Source organism: Rattus norvegicus, chromosome 1 (genome assembly GCF_036323735.1).
Source record: "Rattus norvegicus strain BN/NHsdMcwi chromosome 1, GRCr8, whole genome shotgun sequence".
Taxonomy (NCBI): Eukaryota; Metazoa; Chordata; class Mammalia; order Rodentia; family Muridae; genus Rattus; species Rattus norvegicus.
Window position 1 is genome coordinate 77,744,691 of NC_086019.1, and position 23,053 is coordinate 77,767,743.

At 43.4% G+C, this 23,053-nt stretch overlaps 2 protein-coding genes across 2 annotated transcripts; both read left to right on the top strand.

Moving 5' to 3' along the window:
• The first annotated feature begins 5,037 nt into the window (after positions 1–5,037).
• Rasl2-9 (RAS-like, family 2, locus 9) lies at positions 5,038–6,215 on the top strand. Its single transcript, NM_001166675.1, is given in 1 exon segment — positions 5,038–6,215. A coding segment is annotated over 1 exon segment (651 nt). The 5' UTR covers positions 5,038–5,195; the 3' UTR covers positions 5,847–6,215.
• Positions 6,216–13,120: 6,905 nt separating this feature from the next.
• Positions 13,121–19,580, top strand: Rfpl4a (ret finger protein-like 4A). Its single transcript, NM_001106222.1, has 3 exons — positions 13,121–13,381; positions 14,624–14,918; positions 18,693–19,580. Exons 2-3 carry the CDS (start codon positions 14,633–14,635, stop codon positions 19,262–19,264), a joined length of 858 nt encoding a protein of 285 aa, NP_001099692.1. The 5' UTR covers positions 13,121–13,381; positions 14,624–14,632; the 3' UTR covers positions 19,265–19,580.
• The last annotated feature ends 3,473 nt before the right edge of the window (positions 19,581–23,053 follow it).

Sequence of the window (23,053 nt, forward strand, 5' to 3'; positions counted from 1 at the left end):
TGGAAGTTGAACAATGCTCTACTCAATGATAACCTGGTCAAGGAAGAAATAAAGAAAGAAATTAAAGACTTCTTAGAATTTAATGAAAATGAAGGTACAACATACCCAAACTTACGGAACACAATGAAAGCTGTGCTAAGAGGAAAACTCATAGCTCTGAGTGCCTACAGAAAGAAACAGGAGAGAGCATATGTCAGCAACTTGACAGCACACCTAAAAGCTCTAGAACAAAAAGAAATAAATAAACCCAAGAGGAGTAGGGGGCAGGAAATAATCATACTCAGAGCTGAAATCAACCAAATAGAAGTGAAAAGGACTGTACAAAGAATCAATAAAAGCAGGAGCTACTCATTGAGAAAATCAACAAGGTAGATAAATCCTTAGCCAGACTAACCACAGGGCACAGGGAGTGAATCCAAATTAACAAAATCATAAATGAAAAGGGAGACATAATAACAGAATCTGAAGAAATTAAAAAAATAATCAGATCCTACTACTATTTGAAAATCTGGAGGAAATGGACAATTTTTTAGACAGATACAAGGTCCCAAAGTTAAATCTGGAACAAATAAATCATCTAAACAACCCCATAACTCCTAAAGAAATAGAAACAGTCATTAAAAGTCTCCCAAGCAAAAAGAGCCCAGGTCCAGATGGGTTCGGTGCAGAATTCTATCAGACATTCATAGAAGACCTCGTACCAATACTGTCCAAACTATTCCACAAAATTGAAACAGACGGAGCACTACCAAATTCCTTCTATGAAGCCACAATTACTCTTATGCCAAAACCACACAAAGACCCAACAAAGAAAGAGAAATTCAGACCAATATCCCTTATGAATATTGATGCAAAAATAATAAAACTCTTCCAAACCGAATCTAAGAACACATCAAAACAATCATCCATCATAATCAAGTAGACTGCATCCCAGGGATGCAAGGATGGTTTAATATATGAAAATCCATCAACATAATCCACTATATAAACAAACTCAAAGATAAGAACCACATGATCATTTCGTTAGATGCTGAGAAAGCATTTGAGAAAATTCAACACCCCTTCATGATAAAAGTCCTAGAAAGACCAGGAATTCAAGGCCCATATCTAAACATAGTAAAAGCCATATACAGCAAACCAGTAGTTAACATTAAACTAAATGGAGAGAAACTTGAAGCAATCCCACTAAAGTCAGGGACTAGACAACGCTGCCCACTCTCTCCCTATTTATTCAATATAGTACTCGAAGTCCTAGCCAGAGCAATCAGACAGCGAAGGAGTTCAAAGGGATACAAATTGGAAGGGAAGAAATCAAAATATCACTATTTGCAGATGATATGATAGTGTTCTTTTTTTTTAAATAAGGTTGTGGTAGATACTCTATATGGACTACTTCTGGCCTGTAGACACACACACATACACACACACACACACACACGGGTGAGGGGGGATTGCTATAAATGAATATAAAAGTATGAATTAAATGTAATAAATTTTTTCTTTTTCTTCTTTTTTTTCTGCATCTTTATTAAATTGGGCATTTCTTATTTACATTACAATTATTTCCCTTTCCCGGTTTCCAGGCCAATATCACCCTATCCCTTCCACCTCCCCTTCTATATCGGTGTTCCCCTCCCCATCCTCCCCCCATTACCGCCCTCCTCCCAAAAATCCCATTCACTGGGATTCAGTCTTGGCAGGACCAAGGGCTTCCCCTTCCACTGGTGCTCTTACTAGGCTATTCATTGCTACCTATGAGGTTGGAGCCCAGGGTAAGTCCATGTATAGTCTTTGGGTAGTGGCTTAGTCCTGGAAGCTCTGGTTGGTTGGCATTGTTGTTCATATGGGGTCTCAAGCCCCTTCAAACTCTTTCAGTCCTTTCTCTGATTCCTTCAATGGGGATCCCATTCTCAGTTCAGTGGTTTGCTGCTGGCATTCGCCTCTGTATTTGCTGTATTCTGGCTGTGTCTCTCAGGAGAGATCTACATCCGGTTCCTGTTGGCCTGCACTTCTTTGCTTCATCCATCTTATCTAGTTTGGTGGCTGTATATGTATGGGCCACCTGTGGGGAAGGCTCTGAATGGGCGTTCCTTCAGTCTCTGTTCTAAACATTGCCTCACTATCCCCTCTCAAGGGTATTCTTGTTCCACTTTTTTTTTTTTTTTTGGTTCTTTTTTTCGGAGCTGGGGACCTAACCCAGGGCCTTGTGCTTCCTAGGCAAGTGCTCTACCACTGAGCTAAATCCCCAACCCCTCTTGTTCCCCTTTTAAAGTAGGAGTGAAGCATCCACATTTTAGTCATCCTTCTTGAGTTTTATGTGTTCTGTGCTAAAATTTAGTGTAATTCAAGCATTTTGGCTAATATCCATTTATCAATGAGTGCATACCATGTGTGTTTTTCTGTGATTGGGTTACCTCACTCAGGATGATATTTTCCAGTTCCATCCATTTGCCTATGAATTTCATAAAGTCATTGTTTTTGATAGCTACATAGTATTCCATTGTGTAGATGTACCCCATATTCTGTATCCATTCCTCTGTTGAAGGGCATCTGGGTTCTTTCCATCTTCTGGCTATTACAAATAAGGCTGCTATGAACATAGTGGAGCACGTGTCTTTGTTATATGTTGGGGCATCTTTTGAGTATATGCCCAAGAGAGGTATAGCTGAGTCCTCAGGTAGTTCAATGTCCAATTTTCTGAGGAACCTCCAGACTGATTTCCAGAATGGTTGTACCAGTCTGCAATCCCACCAACAATGGAGGAGTGTTGCTCTTTATCCACATCCTCGCCAGCATCTGCTGTTGCTCGAGACCCCATATGAACAACAATGCCAACCAACCAGAGGTTCCAGGGACTAAGCCACTACCCAAAGACTATACATGGACTGACCCTGGACTCTGACCTCATAGGTAGCAATGAATATCCTAGTAAGAGCACCAGTGGAAGGGGAAGCCCTTGGTCCTGCCAAGACTGAACCCCCAGTGAACATGATTGTTGGGGGGAGGGTGGTAATGGGGGGAAGATGGAGAGGGGAACACCCATATCGAAGGGGAGGGGATATGGGAATGTTGGCCCGGAAACCGGGAAAGGGAATAACAATTGAAATGTAAATAAGAAACACCCAAGTTAGTAAAGATGAAAAAAATAAAAAATAAAAAAAGAAGGAAGGCCAAAGTGTGGATGTTTCAATCCTACATAGAAGGGGGAACAAAATCATCCCTGGAGGCAGAGGAAGGGAGGTACTTGGGTGGGAGAGGGGAAAGGGAGGGGAAAAGGGAAGGCAGAATCAAGCATGAGAAGAGACAGGAGAGAAGTTCAGGGGTCTAGAAAATGAATAAAAATATGTAGCAATGGGAGTGGGGAGCGGGGCAAGTGGGGAAACTACAAGAATGTCCCAAATGCCAGGGATTTGAGAGGCTCCCAAGACCCAGTGGGAATAACATTAGCCAAAATACCCAACAGAGTAGAGATAGAACCTGAAGAGATCACCTCCAGTAGATGGATATGGCCCCCAGTCAAGGGATGGGTCCATCCACCCATCTCAAATATCTTTAACCTAGAATTGGTCCTGTCCAAAGGAAAGATGGACAAAAAATGCAGCAGAGGCTGAAGAAAAGGCCATCCAGAGATTTCCCCACCTTGGGATCCATCTCATCTGTAGACACCAAACCCAACATTATTGCTGATGCCAAGAAGGGCTTGCAGACTGGAGCCTGCTATAGCTGTCCTCTGAGAAGGTTCCGCCAACACCTGCCTAAGACAGATATAAATACTCACAGCCAGCCACTGAACTGAGCCCAGAGACCTCAATGGAAAAGTAAGGAGAAGGACTGAAGGAATTGAAGACGATTGCTTGACATTTCCAAAGAGAGAACATCCAAATTAATAAAATCGGAAATAAAAGAGGGGGACATAAGAACAGACACTGAGGAAATCCACGGAGTCATAAGAAAATACTTTTAAAGACGTACTCCACCAAAGTGGAAAATCTAAAAGAAATGGATAATTTTCTCAATAGGTACTACTTACCAAAGATAAATCAAGATCAGGAAAAACAAGTAAATAGACCTATAACCAATAGTGAAAATAGAAGCTGTTGGCATTCTGTCTAAGCTCCACCCCCACAGTTACCTGGCAACAGCCATATATGCTCCACCCCACAGTTACCTGGCAACAGCTAGGCATGCCCGACACTATAAAAGGGACAGCTTGCCCCCTCCTCATTCTCTTGCTCTTGCTCTCTTGTTCTTGCTCTCGCTCTTCCCTTCTTCCCCTGCTCTTGCCCTCTTCCCCTTTGTCCCTTCTCTCCCCATTCCCCTCACCCCTTCTTTCCACGTGTTCATGGCCGGCCTTTACTCCTCTCCTCTTCTACTCTTCTTCTTTCATTAAACCTTTCCAGGCGGAACCATGTTGGCCCATTGTGTTTTGTCTGGAGGCCAGCCTTGATTTCTACCCCAACAGAAGCAGCCATTAAATGTCTCCCAATCAGGGGGCTGGAGAGATGGCTCAGAGGTTAAGAGCACTGACTGCTCTTCCAGAGGTCCTGAGTCAATTGCCAGCAACCACAGGGTGGCTCACAACATCTGAAATGGAATATGATGCCCTCTTCTGGTGGGTCTGAAGACAACTACAGTGTACTCATAAATAAATAATAATTTTTTTTAAGTCTCCCAACCAAAAACACTCAGGGTTAGACAGTTTTAGCACAGAATTCTACCAAACTCGCAAAGATGAGCTAATGCCAATATTCCTCAAATTATTCCATAAAATAGAAACAGAGGAAACATTACCCAATTCATTTTACTTAGCCATAGTTACCTTACTACATAAACATATATCCTGATACCTAATCTCAACAAAGAAAGATTTCAGAGCAATTTCCCTTATGAACATAGATGCAGAAACACTTGCAAGCTGAATCCAAGAACTTATCAAAAAGATTAAGTAGGCTTCATCCCAGAAATGCAGGGATGGTTGAGTAAATGAAAATCCGTCCTGGAAGGTAGCTGGGAGGGCCCAGCTGAGCGCGGGCAGGGACACGAGGGTTGGTTGTCCTTCCGGTGGGCACGGGACAGTGTCGGTGAGTAGAGTCAGCCAGCTTCCCCTTCCCCCCAACCCCCACGTCTCTGCCTTCCGGCTGCTGCCTTAGTGGGTCTCAAGTGTAACAGCCGCTCTCTCAGGCAGGATCACTGCGATGGCGGGCCAGGGAAAGCCGCAGATCCAGTTCAAGCTTGTCCTTGTGGGCGATGGAGGCACCGGGAAGACAACATTCATGAAGCGCCACTTGACCGGAGAGTTTGAGAAGGAGTATGTAGCCACCCTGGGCGTGGAAGTGCACACACTAGTCTTTCATACCAACAGAGGACCCATCAAGTTCAATGTGTGGGACACAGCCGGCCAGGAGAAGTTCGGGGGCCTGCGCGATGGCTACTATATCCAAGCCCAGTGTGCCATTATAATGTTTGATGTAACATCCAGAGTTACTTACAAGAACGTACCTAGCTGGCATAAAGATCTGGTCCGTGTGTGTGAAAACATCCCCATTGTGTTGTGTGGCAACAAAGTGGATATTAAAGACATGAAAGTGAAGGCAAAGCCTATTCTCTTCCACCGAAAGAAGAATCTTCAGTACTATGACATTTCTGCCAAAAGTAACTATAACTTTGAAAAGCCTTTCTTCTGGCTTGCCCGAAAGCTCATTGGAGATCCTAACTTGGAGTTCGTTGCCATGCCTGCTCTTGCCCCACCTGAGGTGGTCATGGACCCAGCTTTGGCAGCACAGTACGAGCATGATTTAGAGGTTGCTCAGACGACTGCTCTCCCGGATGAGGAAGATGACCTGTGAGAAAGTGAAGCTGGAGCCCTGCGTCAGAAGTTTATTTTTATAGGCAACTGTCCTGTGATGCCAGCCAGCAGTGCAGCGCGTGTACCACCTTATTTCTTATTTAGCAAAAAGAGATCGTGTACTTCATTGGGATGCTGAAGGAGATGAATGGGCTTCGGAGTGAATGTGGCAGTTAAAACACACCTTTTTTTTTTTTTTTTTTTTTTTTTTTTTTTTTTTGGACTTTAGCTGGTTGGAACAACAGAGTTGTTTCCTTCCTGGATTTCAAAGATAAAGACTGTTACAGTCGCATCAAAATATTCAGTGGTGAAATCTTGTTTGTAACTGTCATTCCCATTCTTTTCATTTAGAATCAGAATAAAGTTGTATTTCAAATAATCTTTTTTAAAAAGAGAGAAAAAAATCAGTAAATATAATCTACCACGTAACAAGCTAAAAAGAAAAAAAAATACATGATTATCTCTTTAGATGCAGAGAAGGCCTTTGACAAAATCCCACACCTCTTCATCGTAAAAAGTCCTTGAGAGGTTAGGGATACAAAAGATATGCCTAAACATTACAAAGGCAATATACAGCAAGCTGATAGCAAATACCAAATTAAAAGGAGATAAATTCAAAGCGATTCTATTAAAATAAGGAGCAAGACAAGCTGTCTACTCTTTACTTATCTATTCAATATTGAAGTTTTAGCTAGAGCAATAAGACAACTGAAGGAAATCAAAGAGATACAAACTAATTTTTAAAAGTCAAAATATTGATATTTGCAGACAATATAATAACAAATTCTACTAGGGAAGTCCTACAGCTGATAAATACTTTCAACAGTAAAAGATCTGGATAAAAGATTAACTTTAAAATATAAGCAGCCCTTACAAATAGCAAATGGACTGAGAAACAAATTAGGGAAATGCCTTTTACAATAGCCTCAAATAATGTAAACTATCATGGGGTAGCTCTAACCAAGCCAGGGAAAGACCTGTATGACAAAAGCTTCAAGTCTTTGAAGAAAGAAATTGAAGAAATCAGAAAATGGAAAGATTTCCCACGATCCTGGGTCAGTAGGATTAATATAGTAAAAATGGCCACCCTATCCAAAGCAATCTGCAGATTCAATGCAATCTTCATCAAAATTCCAACACAATTCTTTAAGACCTTGAAAGGACAATTCTCAACTCCATATGGAAAAACAAAAACACAGGATAGAGAAAACAGTTCTGAACAATAAAAGAGCCGATGGAGGTATTACTATCCCGATTTCACATTGCACTACAGAGCTGTAATAAAAACTACATGGTATTGGCATAAAAACAGATGCAGTGACCAATGGAATCAAACTGAAGACTCAGTCATAAATCTACACACCTATAGATACCTGTTGGTTTTTTTTTTTTAAAAAGAAGCTAGAAATACACACTGAAAAAAAGAAAGCATCTTCATCAAATGATACTGGTCAAACCGGATGTCTGCATGTTGAAGAAGCAAATAGATCCATATTTATCACCCTGCACACAGCTCAAGTCCAATGGATTAAAGACCTCAACATAAAGCCAGACATACTGAACCTGATATAAGAGAAAGTAGGGGATGATAGCCTTGCACACATTGGCACAAGAGACAACTTCTTTAACAGAACATCAATAGTACAAGCACTAAGGCTGACAATAAAATGGGACCTCGTGAAACTGAAAAGCTTCTATAAGGCAAAGGACACTGAATATGGACAAAGAGGCAGCCTACAGAAAAAAAAAAAACTTTTACCAACTCCTCATCTGATAGAGGTATAATATCCAAAATATATAAAGAACCCAAGAAACTAGATATTAAAAAACCAAACCAAAGAACCTAATGAAAAAATAGTAATGGTATAGATCTAAATAGAAAATTCTCATTAGAGGAATCACCAATGGCTGAGAAACACTTAACAAATGTTTAACATCCTTAGCCATCAGAGAAATGCAAATCAAAATGACTCAGATTGCATTTTACACCCCTCAGAATGGCTAAGATCAAAAACACAAGTAACAGCTCCTATTGGGAAGGATGTGGAATAAGGGAATAAGGGTTGCATTCTTCAGCTGCTGGTCAGAATGCGAGCCAGAAGGCTGGGGATCAATTTACCTCAAGGCCCACTCACACCATCTTAGGTATATACCCCAGGGACCCTCCATCCTGCCACAGAGATACTTGCTTAACTGTGCTCATTGCAGCTTTGTTCATACTACCCAGAAAATGGAAACGATCTAGAGGTCTCTCAACTGAAGAATGGATAAAGACAAGGTGGTGGTTTACATAATGGAGTATTACTCAGCTGTAATAACACTTAAAATGACATAAAATTTTCATACCAACGGATGTAACTAGAAAAAGCCATCTTGAGTGAGGTGATCTTAACTCAGAAAGATAAATATGGCGTGCGCTCACTTACAAACAGATATTAAACTGTTAAATAAATGATAATCAAGCGACAATCCACAGATCCAGAGAGGTTTGATACAGAGGACTCTAGGGAATGGTTGCACAGATCTCTTTGGGAAGGAGAAATAGAATAAATGTTTTGGGTAGCCTGGGGCATAGAGGATGACAGTGGAGATAAGGGGGGTAGGAGGGATGGGATAGGGGGTTTATGGACAGGAAACCAGGAAAGGGGATGACATTTGAAATGTAAATAAAAATCTAATAAAAAAGTGAGGATAAGATAGAGGGATTGGGAGAGAGTGGGGGGAGAGAAAGCTAGAATTGGGGAGCATGGGAGCTGACCTAGTACAGTGGAAACTTCCTGGGATCTCTGAAGATGACCTAGAGAGGACTCACAGTAATGGAGCATATGAAGTCTTAACTGGCCATGTTTTGTGGCCAGACAAAGCTTCTAGTGGTAGGACTGGGTCCCTTGGGTTGAATTCTTGCCTGGGAGGTGGGTGGAATCCAATAGAAATCCCTACACAACCCAGGCTGATACTAGAACAGAAGGTGGCTCTCTAAAAACTGATACTGGGGCACCACTGTCAAGGACAATATCCACACAGCTCATTTAAACATAGAGGTGCCAGCATGGAGCCTTCATCTCCATTTTATAGCCTCTTTGACTCAAGAAAGAGAATTACAAAAAGAGAAACCTAGACACCAACCCAGCCATAAAACCCTCAACCTCTAATCTGTACTGCCCGAAAGATGTGTTGGGGCAATGGTGGTGCAGAAGTTTTGGGAGTGGCCAGGCAATGTCTAGTTTAACTTGAAGCCCACTCCATGAGAGGGAGCCAATGCCCTACACTTGCCCCCGGGCTGAACCCTTGTGGGGCCGAGTCAGCCGTTATGTTTCAGGAAGGTAGCTAGGAAACTTGCCCCCGGGCTGAACCCTTGCCACATTAGAATCCACCAATTATATCCCTGTAACCATACATCTGCTTCTGTATGCTTGCTTCTGCTCCCCAGAATCCTATAAAAACCCCATCCTTGGTTCCGTGGGGCGCGCCAGTCCCCCGAGTGACTGAAGCGCCCGCAGGTGCCTGTGCCTGTGTATCCCGACAATAAACCAAATCCTCTTGCTGATTGCATCCTGTGGTGTCTCGGTCTGGTCTTTATAGAGTTGGAGGGTCTCCATCCCGAGGGAAAGTTCTCCCTGAGAGCATTTCAGGAGGGGGCGAGTGATCAGGCTCCAGGGAAAGGTGCTGTAATTTCACGACTGCTTTCCTGAGAGCCTTTCAAGTTTAACATGCAATGGTCCTGTGGCTCTGGTTACAGATCACTCCTACTGCAAGGTAAAGGACACATAAACATCAAAGGAACATGGTGGGGTTGTGGGAAGGGGTGGCAGTAAGCAGAATATAAAGTGAATAGTAAAAATTAAAAAATAAAAAACAGGAACATGGTCCTATCTTCAAACATATTTGATAAATGACTCAGATCCACAAGCCTAGGGTGTAGCCCAGTTAACAGAGTGTTGGCCTAGTATGAGCCCCTGTTCTGTCCTGAAACACCACATAAAACTGTGTGCGGGAGCCAGGCAGGGGCGGTGCATGTGTTTAACCCCAGCACTCAGGAGGCAGAGGCAAGAGGATCAACATGAGTTTGAGGCCAGCCTGGTGAGAATCTGTCTTGAGAAAAACCAAAAATATATAATCAACAACAAGAAGAAGAAAAACTACATGTGGGAACTGGAGAAATAAATGTTCAGTGGTTAAGAGCTGTGTGCTGAGCAATGGTGGGGCACACCTCTAATCCCAGCACTCAAGAGGCAGAGGCAGGCAGACAGCTGAGTTCAAGGCCAGTCTGGTCTAAAGAATGACTTCCTGGACAGCCAAGGCTACATGGAGAAACCCTATCTTAAAGCAAAACAAAAGCAAACAAAAAACAACAATAGCAAAAAATCAACTGCACTTCCAGACCTAAGTGTCATTCCCAGTACCCACATGGCAGTTCATAACAGTCTGTAACTTCAAAACCGGGAGATCTGAAGCCCTCTCCAGGCCTCAGCGGACACTGTGTTCACATGCAAGCAAAACACGCGTACACATAAAATAAAAACAAATAAAATCTCAAGATAACTTTTTTTAACTGCATGCCAGTAATCCCAGCACTCATGAGGCACAGGCAGGAGGATGAGAAAGTCAAAGTCACTCTAAGCTACGTAGCAGAGTCAAATCTAAACTATACCACACCCCGTCTCACAGTAATGGGAAGGAAGGGGAGCAACTCAGAAGTTCTAGCTAACCCAGGAGAAAGGTTCAGATTCATCAGGGCCGCTGCTCTCCTTCAGATTGACCCTAAGACACTTGCCCACAGCAGAGAGAGTTAGGCCCAGGCTAGCAGAGATGAAATATCTCCATAGATGACCCCCGCACCTTCCTCCCATCAAAGCCTACTGGTAATCGGGGTGCAATGCTGCATGGTGGTAGTCCCAACTCAGCTAGCTGGGACAAAGGATGACTTGGGCTCAGAAATTCAAGATCAGCCTGGCCAACGTATGGAAGCCCTTTCTCCAAAACATGAAGAACCTGGGTGGGGCAAGAAGTTGCCCCTCTTGTTGATTTCAAATCTCTAGAGATAACCACCCATCCACTTACCTCTTTTGTTCTTGTTCTGGTGACAGCTAGGACACAATTACTCTGTGGAGGTCCAAGTTGTCAGTTTTCATCCAGCTCTTAGGGCTTCGTCTTATGCAAATAAGTCACCCTGACATTAGCGGGCTCAACTCAGTTATCCCATCTGCTCAGCCTGTCTTGAGAAAGCCCGGTACATGAAACGGGAGTAAATCTTTCTGCCTTTAATGCCAAGAATTCACTGCAGAAGGGGACCCTATGAGAAGGGTTCTCTGTGTCCCTTCCCTCTGATCTCTCTGGAAAACATTCACGCATCAGGCCCACTCGGCAGCTACGCTGAGAGTTCCCAGTACCAAGGTTCAGCTGAATAGTGCCAGGCTAGATCTGCAATAATTGATTGTGCAGAGGAATAATCATCAATGAAAGCCTCACCCTCTCCACACTAAGAATTGAGGGGGAAAGAAATCAACTGGAAAAAAACAAACCATTTTGGGGTTGGGGATTTAGCTCAGTGGTAGAGCGCTTGCCTAGGAAGCGCAAGGCCCTGGGTTCGGTCCCCAGCTCCGAAAAAAAAAGAAAAAAAAAAAAAAAACCATTTTGTCTCCATTTACCATGGGACACAGCTACCCTGTGTTAAGGAGTCAGCCCCCACACCCCCACCCCCAGACTCCTGGGTACCTTGAACACACCTTGCTGACTCCAACTTCCTGCCCTCACTGCAGATGTCTGTCTCAAGCTGGAGGCTATTTTGGCTGTGCTAAAACTCAGGGATCCCACAATCTCCCGCTATGGTTGAAAACAAAATTTGCTCGGATGACTCACATAACTTTGGGGGATAATGATATTTGTTGGTTTATTGGGAAGGATGCAAAGGGGAATTCAGACAAACAGATGTATAGAGCAATCTTATGGAAGAGCGGAAGACTGCCTTTGCTGTCTTCAGACACCCCACTCCCTGGAAACCCCCATATCCTAACTATCCAGAAACTCACTTACCCCTCTCATCATGCTTTGTTTGTCTGGCTGGTCAATTGACTAGTGAGTTGGTTGGTTTTGTTTTTCTGAAGTAGGGTCTCATGTAGCCCAGGATGACCTCAAACTCCCAGTTTAAGGATAACCTTGAACTCCTGATCCTCTAGCCTTCGCCTCCCAAGTGCTGGGTTGGATATTGGACATACACTACCAAACTGTTCCCAATAGAACCTTTTCTTTTGGCTTTGCTTGTGCCTTAATGACACAGGAATTATGGAGAGTAAAGCAGACATTTGTGATCCAGCCTTGCCCTCCCATAACAGATTGAATCATGGAACCAAAAAAAGCCCCTATCCACTAATCCTGTGCTGCTCTCTTTCATGAACACCCTCTATCTTTTTTTTTTTTTTTTTTGGTTCTTTTTTTCGGAGCTGGGGAACGAACCCAGGGCCTTGCGCTTCCTAGGTAAGCGCTCTACCACTGAGCTAAATCCCCAGCCCCCAACACCCTCTATCTTTAAGTTGCCTACAGCCTACTGACCATCAGCTCAGTCCCAGACAAAAGGTCAAAGGTCAAAGGCATAACTCAGTGATAGAACCCTTGTCTCACAAGGTGAGACGTGCACAAGGTCTGGTGTTTGTCACCAGCACTGAGAACAAGCATTATTACCTCAGAGAGTCCAAGGATTTTTTTGAAATTGCTTCAGGCTGGACTTGGTGGCAAATTCATGAAACTGCAACACTAGGGAAGCTGATACAGGAGGATCTTAAGTTGAGAGCCAGACTGAGTTATAGAGACAAGACTGCCATCGAGCCTGAGAAGCTGAGCTCCATCCCAGGACTCTCATGATAGAAAGGACCACTTCCCAAAAACCTGTCTTCCAACCTCCACAGCCATGCGGTGACAAGCATCCACACTCATTAAATAAGCAAGCAAGCGTGAACATATCATTTACAATGGATGTGTTTGTCTTGGTTTTTTTTTTTCAAGTGCTCAGCACATACCAGCAAGTGATTATTGTAGAAATGATTAAATGGACAACTGAATGTAATCTAAACCTCTCCCACCCATCAGGTCCCTCAAAACCCAATTACCCATCAGCCATCTAGCTGATGAGAGAACATGCCTGGATTTCACTGTATAAAAATCTCCCTTAAGCCAAACTTTAAATCTGATTGGATTAAGAGAAAACAGGTGGGGAGTAAGCCAGGCAGCGGTATCACCAATAAATACCTCACGGAGGTGGATACCACTCTAGAACTCAGCTGGGACCCAGAAGAGAGAGCAGCAGAGGAGAGGTGAGCACAAATAGGCAGTTTCTTCTTCACTTAGCTCTCCACTGGGGACAGAGCAAAAACTTACTTCTCTGCAAGTGTTACCTGAAGCTAGCCCACGCCAGGCAGTGTAGGCACACAGGGCTCCTCACTTAAGCAGCACAAGGTGGGACAGAGACTTTCAACACACAGCATGGAGAAGTAATGGTCCTCATTCTCTTGAGTCCAACCAGGGCTTGACTGACTAAATGAGGTGGGAGATGTATGACTCCCATGGACTCCCTCAATATCCATGTGGGACAAGGGAGTTGAAATGTTCCTGAGTCAAGGTCGGCACTGTCCAATAGAAATAGGACATGACCCACATATGTAAAGACAAACATTCTAATTATCAAGGTAAGGAAGGTAAAATGAAATAATTGACCTCAATTTATTTCAATATCAAAAATTAAGGAGCTGGAGAGATAGAGATGGCTTAGGGGTTAAGAGCACCGGCCGCTCATTCAGAGGCACTACAGTCAATACCCACCTACATGGCAATTTACAACTATTTGTAACTGCAGCTCCAGGAGCTCCAATACCTCTGGCCTACCTGGGGGCCAGCACTCAGGTGCACACACCCGCATGTAGACACATAGAAGTATTCATAACTAAAAATAAGAAAAATAAATCTTAATCTATATAATATACCATGCAATTAGTTTAACAATGTTAATGAAATAGTTTGTGTTCTTTTTCTCACCTTTCAAGCTGAGTGTGTGTCTTATACTCACAGCACATTGCAATTCAGATAAGCCCCACTGGACCAGTGAGATAGTTCTGTGAGTAAAGGTGCTTGACACCAAGTCTAACAACTTGAGTTCAATCCCCAGGTCCCACACGGTGGAGAGAGAGGGCTGACTCTACAAGGCTGTCCTTTGACCATCATACATGCACCACCACGGCCCACACACCTCTCCACACATATACTCACAAAAATAAGTATCAAGATGTTAAATAAAGGGCTGGAGTGGTGGCTCAGAGGATAAGAGCATTGACTGCTCTTCCAGAGGTCCTGAGTTCAATTCCCAGCAACCACATGGTGGCTCACAACCATCTGTAATGGGATCCGATGCCCTCTTCTGGTGTGTGTAAAGACAGCTGTAGTGTACTCATATAAATAAAATAAATCTTAAAAAAAAAAGATGTTAAATAAAGTCAGATACATCCCTTTCCAGGTACTCCACAGTCCCATGTGGGCTAGTGGCTGCCACACTGGATAATCCAGGTAAAGACCCTTTCACCCCTTCAACTGAAAGGTCAGGGAAGAATCTTACCTGTTCAGCTAGCCTTTCAAGCAATAGAAATTCAAGGTTCTGAGTCCGATCTGCATCTTGTTTTCTTTATAACCTGTTACTAATGACTGTGAGAGTCCCATGCAAAGATGACACTCTTCCAAGATCTAACAGTCATTCAGCTCGAAACAATTTCAGTAACGCCTATGTTTTCCCCTCAGGCACTGACCATGGCTCACTTCTTTAAAGAGAACAGCAGCTGTTATTTCTGCTTTCGTTATCTGGAAAACCCTGTGTACCTGAACTGCGGCTACATCTGCTGCTTCCAGTGCCTTGACTCACTAGAGAAAAGTCCTGAGGGGGACGGTGTACTGTGCCCCAATTGCTCTGTTGTCTCTTTGAAAGAAGACATTAGACATGCCAAACAGTTAAGGAACCTGGTTACCACGGTCAAAGACCTAGAGCCACAGCTGAATTTTATTCTGACAATGGACCCAAGTATGAAGATATTTCAAGGTAAGATGTCTTCAAACATCTCCAAAGCTACACGGTGCCCTGGGAAAACCAACTTCCCAACATCTCCCTGCTTAATTCTGAACATTAGCTGAAGTCGGGAACCTTAAATTTCATTCTTCCCAACGCACAGCAGCTCTCAATTCCCCAAGTCTGGATTGGGAGTTTCTGGGGGAAATCGTCAGCCTCTGCCTCCCAAGCGCTGAGATTTGGTGTTATATGCCATCACACACCACCAACCTGAGATTTTTTTTATTTGTTTATTTTGGGAGTATGAGGGTTTGCCTCCATGTATGTATATATGCTCAGCACATGCACATGTGGGTGTGCGTGGAGGCTAGAAGAAGGGATCAGATCCCCTGAAAATGGAGTTACAGGTGGTTGTGAGCTGCCATGTGAGTGCACAAAACTAAATCCAAGTCCTCCCTATGAGCAGCAAGTGATCTTTACCACTGAGCCATCTCTCCGGCCCCATCCTCCTGAAAAATTTTAAGGGCATACAATAATTAGGTCATGCCCTAGTCCTCTACTATCCAGAATGGTAGCTACCAGTAGCTACTGAACACTTGAAATAATAGTATATTATTATGTATAATGATTATATATTATATGTAATAATTACAAATAAATTATAATAAAATTATATATAATTAATATATATTATTAAAGTATAATACTTTGAATAATCTTAAGTAAAATATACTGTCATAATACTAATTGTTCATCTTGCTTTTTTTTTTTTTTTTTGGTTCTTTTTTTTCGGAGCTGGGGATCAAACCCAGGGCCTTGCGCTTCCTAGGCAAGCGCTCTACCACTGAGCTAAATCCCCAACCCCCATTTTGCTTTTTAAATTTTTTTCAATTACATTTGGCACACACACACAGGCCACAGCATATGCATGTAGAGGTTAGTGGACAACTTGCAAGAGTCAATGCTCTTGTCCCACTGTCAGGGTCCATGGGCTCAAACTTGGATCATGCAGCTTGCAGAGCAAGATTTTACTCACGAAGCCGTGAAACTAGACCTCATATCACTTCTGATGTATTTATGAGAAAATCTAAACTTCGGGTCCACACTGAGTTTATTTTGATGACAGTACCCCCAGAAGATAACTCTTCGAATTTGGTAACACCTCAATTACCTGACAACCTGCTTTGAGGTAGATTTTGATTCCGTAGTGCAAGGTTTTCCCGTCACAGCCCAGGCAGTGCTGATACTGTTGACTCACAGTGCACATGTTGATTAGCAGTGGTGAACATGGTCTGTGTCTGACAGTGAGACCCAGGATCTGAAGTGCTCAAAAGTTCCCAGGTGATTCTGATGTGCAGAGAGCATAGGGAACCGCTGTGATGGATGAAATCATTCAGGTGCTCAGGGCCCCCAGGTAGAGTGGTGGAAGTCCTCTGATGATCACGTAGAGTTAGGTCTAGTTACAGACTCAGGACCTAATGGCTACACCATGTGCTTTCTACTCCTGTGTTGCAGAAAATAAGGTCTGGTTCTGCATGTGCATGTGTATGTACGTGCATGTATGTGCGTGCGTGTGCGTGTGTGTGCGTGCGTGTGCGTGTGTTTTCGAGGTAATGTAGAGGTCAGAGGACTCAAGAGAATAACTTTGTGGCATCTGCTTTCTCCCTCCATCTTTCTTTGTGTTTGTATATCCTGGGACTCGAACCCAGGCTTTTCAAGGCAAGGGCCTTTACCCACTGAGCCATCTCACCATCTCCTATATCACATTCATTCTGCACTGCAGTTATGGCTTAGAGAAAGGTATGCAACTAAAATGAATTATCATAGCCCAGCGGTATATAAAATGAGCTGAGGTCAAGAGGCCAGTCTAGACCTATTGGCATCCTAAACCCCAGGTTCAAGGGAATGTGCACAGTCCTTTCTCGTTCTCTTTATTCTTGGCAGCTGCATGAACTGTGGATGAAATGGGTGGGCTTTTTACATACTCCATCTAAAATATCAGCTGTGGAGAGGGAAAAAAACTAATTTATCTTTCTGTTATTTACTTTGTTTTTGGTTTGTTGTTGAGACAAGGTCTCACAGTGTAGACCTAGCTGTCCTGGAACTCAAATAAATCCACCTGCTTCTGCCTCTGAATGCTGGAATTAAAGACAGGCAGCAACATACCCTGCCCAGTTCTTGCTCCATCCAAACTTGTACTTACGATGCTGAAATGCATTCCAGGATATTCTTTGTCTCCAATAACTCCTTCTCCAATTAGTAAACAGTATAGTTTTCCCTGCACTGAGCCAAGTAAAATAGGAAGCTCTCCTCCTCACAGTCTGCTGCTATGCTAAAACACTGACCAGAGGCATCGCGGGAAGGAAGAAGAGCTTTACTTAGCTTACACTTCCAGGTCACAGTCCCATCATTGACAGAAGGTAAGGTAGGAAATCAAGGAGGAACGCTGCTTGCTGACTTTTCTGGCAGGATAATCTTTCTCGTGCTTAGCCAGCTCCCTCATATAGCCTAGGACCACCTGCCTACATCTAGGCCAGCCTATATCAACTATGTCAGGTTGGCAGATAATGAAAACTAGGACAAGAGCCAGATGAAACACTGGGCTTTAGTCAAAGGGTCCAAGGTTTATGTGGGTCCCACTCTCACTTCAATAGGATAAGTGGTACTTCTCCTAGGTCCTGGTATCTAAGGGCTACTTTGAAGGCCACCAAGTTTTTCCTTTCCAAGCTTATCAGACCCTCTGAACCCATGTGTTTCCCTTAGAGAACACACTCAAGATTTAAACCATGACACCGTGTAACTCCTGGTCTGAATCGTTGCCAGGAACCCAACTTCTACACCAAGTGTATGTTTTTAATCCCAACACTTGCGAGGCAGAATCAGGTGGACCTCTGCATGTTCATGGCTACCCTGGTCTATATGAGTTCCAAGCCAGCCTCCACCATACACATCCACGGGCACAGGAACTCCTTCCTGTATCTTGACTTCCCCAAAAATTAACCTGCCCCTACTCAGGACTCCAAGCAATAACTCTTTGTTTTTTATGTGTATGTTTGTATACATTGTAGAGGCCAGAGGACAACCTCAGCTGTCATTCCTTAACTGCCATGCACACTGGGGACTTTTTGGGGGGGTAGGGGGTCCAGGGGACTAGGCTAGGCAAATTGGCCAGCAAGCCCAGACATCTACCTGTCTCCATCTATCGATTGCCAAGTGTACACCTAATACCACACCTAACATTTCTATATAAGTTCTGGGGCTTGAATTCAAGTCCCAAAGCTGGTGAGGTAGCTCAGCCAATAGAAGGTCTTGTGACAAGCCTGACAACCTGGATTTGATTCCCCAGGAAGTACATGGTAGAAAGAGAGAACCAACCTTCAAGCTGTCTTCTGATCTCCATATTAATAGTGGTGTACTCACACATGTATAAATAACGCAAAACACTTTTTAAAGAATCCAATTACCTGATAGACAGGATTAAATAGGTGACTACAAAAACAAAATTTCCTACTGAAGTACTGTATCTTTTGCCCTTCAGATATTAAGGATTGTATATGTCAAAAACTCAATGGTATTGAAATTTCCTACTGTAGTTTGGAGAAACATTTTTTGGCAACCACTTTTATTGTATATGTGTTACCTAACTAGGAAGATCTAGAAATTGTCCACAAATTTTGCCTTAGAAAAAGAGTAGAATTAAATAAAAGTGAGGTATAAATAGCCCTAACAGTAAATATGAAAGGCAAAGTCCATTTTGGCTTCTTATCTTTGCTGAAATATTGGATTTTACTTTTTTTTATTACACAGTGAACATGATCTTGGATGTGGACACAGCCCAAAACAACCTCATCATCTCTGAGGACCTGAGGAGTGTCTACCACACGTCGCAGACGCAAGACCGAAAGAAATGTGCAGAAAGATTCGATCCCTCCCCTTGTGTCCTGGGCTCTTCCCGGTTCACTTCAGGCTGCCATTACTGGGAGGTAGTGGTGGGAACCAGCAAAGAATGGGACATAGGCATTTGCAAAGAATCCATTAATCGACAAGAGGTTGTTTATTTGTCCGAGAAAAAAGGCTTCTGGACTGTGGGTGTGAGAAATGAAGAGGTCTATGCTGCCAGCACTGATCCCTTAACTGTGCTACTTGTGAACCCTCGGCTGCATAGAGTGGGTATTTTCCTTGACCTGCTAGAGAAGAGCGTCTCTTTCTGGGACCTTGGCGATGGCTCCCACATCTATACATTCCTTGAAATTCCTGACACGGAGCCATTTCGCCCATTCTTTTCACCAGCAAATACTTATCCAGATGAAGAACAAGTCATCAGTATCTGTCCCGTGATGAATCCAAGCATTTTCGGGCTTCCAGTTAACCCCGTATAAGGGAAATAACCCCTGATTATGAAAGCTGCAATGGAAGTTGCTGTGTACTCATAACCATGGCTACGAATTCTTGAGTTTGGTGCACATAGGGTACAAAAAGCATTACAGAAATATAGAGAGACGGCCTCACCAATACTAACTAGCTACAGGAAATTGCATTTTTTTAATATAAAGTATTATAGTTGTTTTCTTTGGAATTTGTTTAAATTTCTGCTCCCATTCATATATTGTGAACTTTTACTTTGAATGATTTCCTTTTTAGTTGCTAAACAACCGTGCATGGTGTTGTGGAATAAATAAACTAAACTAAAATTTTAGATACGACTAAGCAGGGTGATTGATTTTCTAAATGACTAGAAAATAAGACCTATATATCAATAGGAAAAAAGAGAAATGTGTGCATATATGCGGTCTCAACCAATTACTTCTACCATCACAAGTCACTCCTCCTGGTCCCTGTTGTTGACACGCTGAGGCTGAGGCCTGGCTGTTTCTGCTAGACAGTGCCACCACTGCTGATCCGTAACTCTACCGAACTGGACTGCTGGTATATCCATGGAGTGTTTGAAAAATGGATCAAGCTGCCACCACTGACCTGTGAACTAAACTGCCGATTTCCAGAAAACACATATGGGAGATGTTCCAAAGAACCTTTCTAAACAGGTCCACGTCCCCTGGATCCTTGCTTTCCCACTACCTCTGATGGGTGGTACACTAAAAGGGAGGGTAAGCTTTTAAGAACCATCATTAAAAATAGGTTTTGAAAGAATTAAAGTTACATAACTTTAATCCCAGCACTTAGGAGGCAGAGACAGGTGAATCTCCATGGGTTTGAGGCCAACCTGGTCTACAGAGTGAGTTCCTGGACAGCCAGGGCTCAACAAATAAAAGTCAGAGGGCCAATGATATGGCTCAGCAGGTAAAGATGTTTGTTCCTAAGCCTGATAATCTAAGTTTGATTCCTGGAGTCCACGTGGTAGAAGAAAACCAATTCCTTCAAGGTGCCTTCTGAATTATACACACACACACACACACACACGCAAAGAAAGAGACAGAGACAGACACACACATACATTCAAAATAAATGTGATTGAACTTTTCATTTCATGCCATCAAATTTCTAGCCCCATAACTTCTACCTGACTTTTTTGTTTGCTTGCTTTTTGTGTTTTGATAGGAAGGGAAACATGTCATAGTACACAAAGAAAACCTTTGGGAATCAGTTTTCTCCAACCACCATGTAGTTCCCAAATTGAACTCAGGTTGTCAGGCTTCGCAGCAAGTGCCTTTACCCACTGACAGGCCACCAAGAAATGGAATAAGGTTGATGATAGTCCAAAGACTTGGGAGAGGGACAAACCTGAGCTGGGTAATGGAGAGTGAGGTGTGGGAGTGTGACTGTATACAAACCGATGGGCAGTGAGGGTGACAGTACTCATAGACACACAGTGGCATAGATACATTTTCTCACTTTGTGGAGGCTGAAAGTTCAGTCACATGTCAGGGTTGGTTTCTCCTGAGGCATTTAATTGGTTTCTATATGGTACTACAGTTGTCCCTCTGTGCGTCTGTGTCTGAGCTCATCCCTTCCCTTTTCTTCGTGTGTGTGTGTGTGTGTGTGTGTGTGTGTGTGTGTCTGTGTGTGTCTGTGTGTGTGTGTGTACAGGAGTCCAGAGAGCAGGAAAAGGGACATCAAGTTCCCTGTAACTGAAGTTACAAGGGATTGTGAGCCACCCAACATGGGTGCTGATAACTGAACTGCGACATTCTGCAAATGCCCCTAAACTGCTGGGCCAAGCCTCCTGTCCTAGTTTTTTTTTTTTTTTTTTAATTTTTTAGTGTGCATGCTTACACACTACAAATATATGTGCAACAATGAACATTTGGAGGTGAGCAGACAACTAGTAGTTCTCTCCTTCCACTATGTGGGTTCTGGGGACCAATACTTGCCTGTAGCAAGTGTTTTAACCTTCTATACCATGGATTTGGACTTCATATATATTTTCATATATACTTTTTGTTGATCCCACAACCCTTATCCCAAACCCTCCCCTTTGTTCTTATTGTTCCCCTTCCTCCCCCAATAGTGTTCTAGGGCCTTGGGTATGCTAGGCTGCACTGCTGAGCTATGACTATGTTTTTGCTCTTTCGTTTTGGAACAGTCTCACTAAGTTGCCTGAGCTGGTGCTCCTTTTCACCTTCTTGCCTCCTTGGACACCTGGGATTACAGTAGTGTATACCATCTAGCCTGACACTGAGTTAACTGTGGTTAACTTCGAAAGACATTGTTGTAGTGGATCTTTTCAAGTTGTAGGTGTATGGTGTTTTGCCTGCATGTGTATCTATGTATCTCCTACATGCTGGTGCCAAGGAAGCCAGGAGACTGTCTAGAATTATAACTACTGATGGTAAATTGAACTCCAGTCCTCTGGAAGAGCAGCAGATGCTCGTAATAAGTGAGCCCTCTCTCCAACCCCATAGCGAACAGCTCTTATCAGTAACACCCCAACAGTCACTAGGGAACATAATTACCATTAAAAAAAAAAAAAAAAAAACTCCAGGGGAGAAGGGAGCTACACAAGTAACAAAGTTGGCCCATTATAAATTCTGGCAGAAACCAGGAACAGCAATGGCCAGTTTCTTCCAGGCCTGATCCTATTGTCTCTAGGTCTCCACATTAGATGTGTTAGTCTCTGGTACCATAGAAGCACTAAGCCCGGGACCTTGTGCATGCTCAGCAAGTACTGTCCCAAACCTTACTTCTCAGTTCACTGTGCATGCACAGTACTCCCCCAAGCTCATAAACCACTGTGCACACTCAGCAAGTACTCTCCCAACCCATAGTTCACTGCACTTGAAAACATACCCTAGTGGTTCAGTGGCAGTGTGCTTGCCTGGCATGTGCAGGGGCCCTAAACTGAGTCTCTGGGTCAGCTGTGCCACCTCCATCCACCTCTGCCACAGAAAGCATCCTTGTGTTTCAGTAGCATTACCCAGTGGTTACTAGGCAAGATGTGCCCACTGGTATATAAGAGCATCAAGGTTATATCTGCTCTGATTAGGAACCTGATCAAGGTTGGAGAGATGGCTCAGTGGTTAAGAGCACTGACTGCTCTTATAGAGGTTCTGAGTTCAAATCCTGACAACCACATGGGGGCTCACAAACATCTGTGATGGGATCTAATGCCCTCTTCTGGCTAAATGAAGGTATTAAACTACTTTTGAGTGTTTATGCACATACCCATAGATTAGTCCTGCTTTCGACCTTAGCCACCAGCCTTTCTGAAGGCTTTTCAGTGGTCCAAGCGCTCAGAATAAGTGATTGCTATTGGCTCAGCCCTAAACGGGCTCCATCACCTCCGCACGCACAACTCAGAAGAGTGAACAAAGAGTAAGATCGAGAAGGCTGGGGAGAAGTGCTGTGAAAGGCTGTCCTCTGAACAATGCACTCACGAGCTCACTGTAGCCGTGGTCACCCCACAAACCCAAGCAGTATGCATTCCAGCAGGCAGCACTAATTGGGACATATTAGGTTACCAAAACAAACCAAAAATGGGGGACGCAGAGGTGGAAGAGGGCTATGTCGGGGAGCGCCTATAGTGTGGGAGAAGTGATGGATACAATCAAATACATTTGTTCTATTTTTTTTTTCAAGGCAGGATTTCCCTGTTGTTTTTTCTCTTATATTTATTTTCAAGCCAGGGTTTCTCTGTGCAGCTCTGGCTATCCTGAAACTAGCTCTGTAGAGCAGGCTGGCCTTGAACTCATCAAGATCGGCCAAGCCTGTGT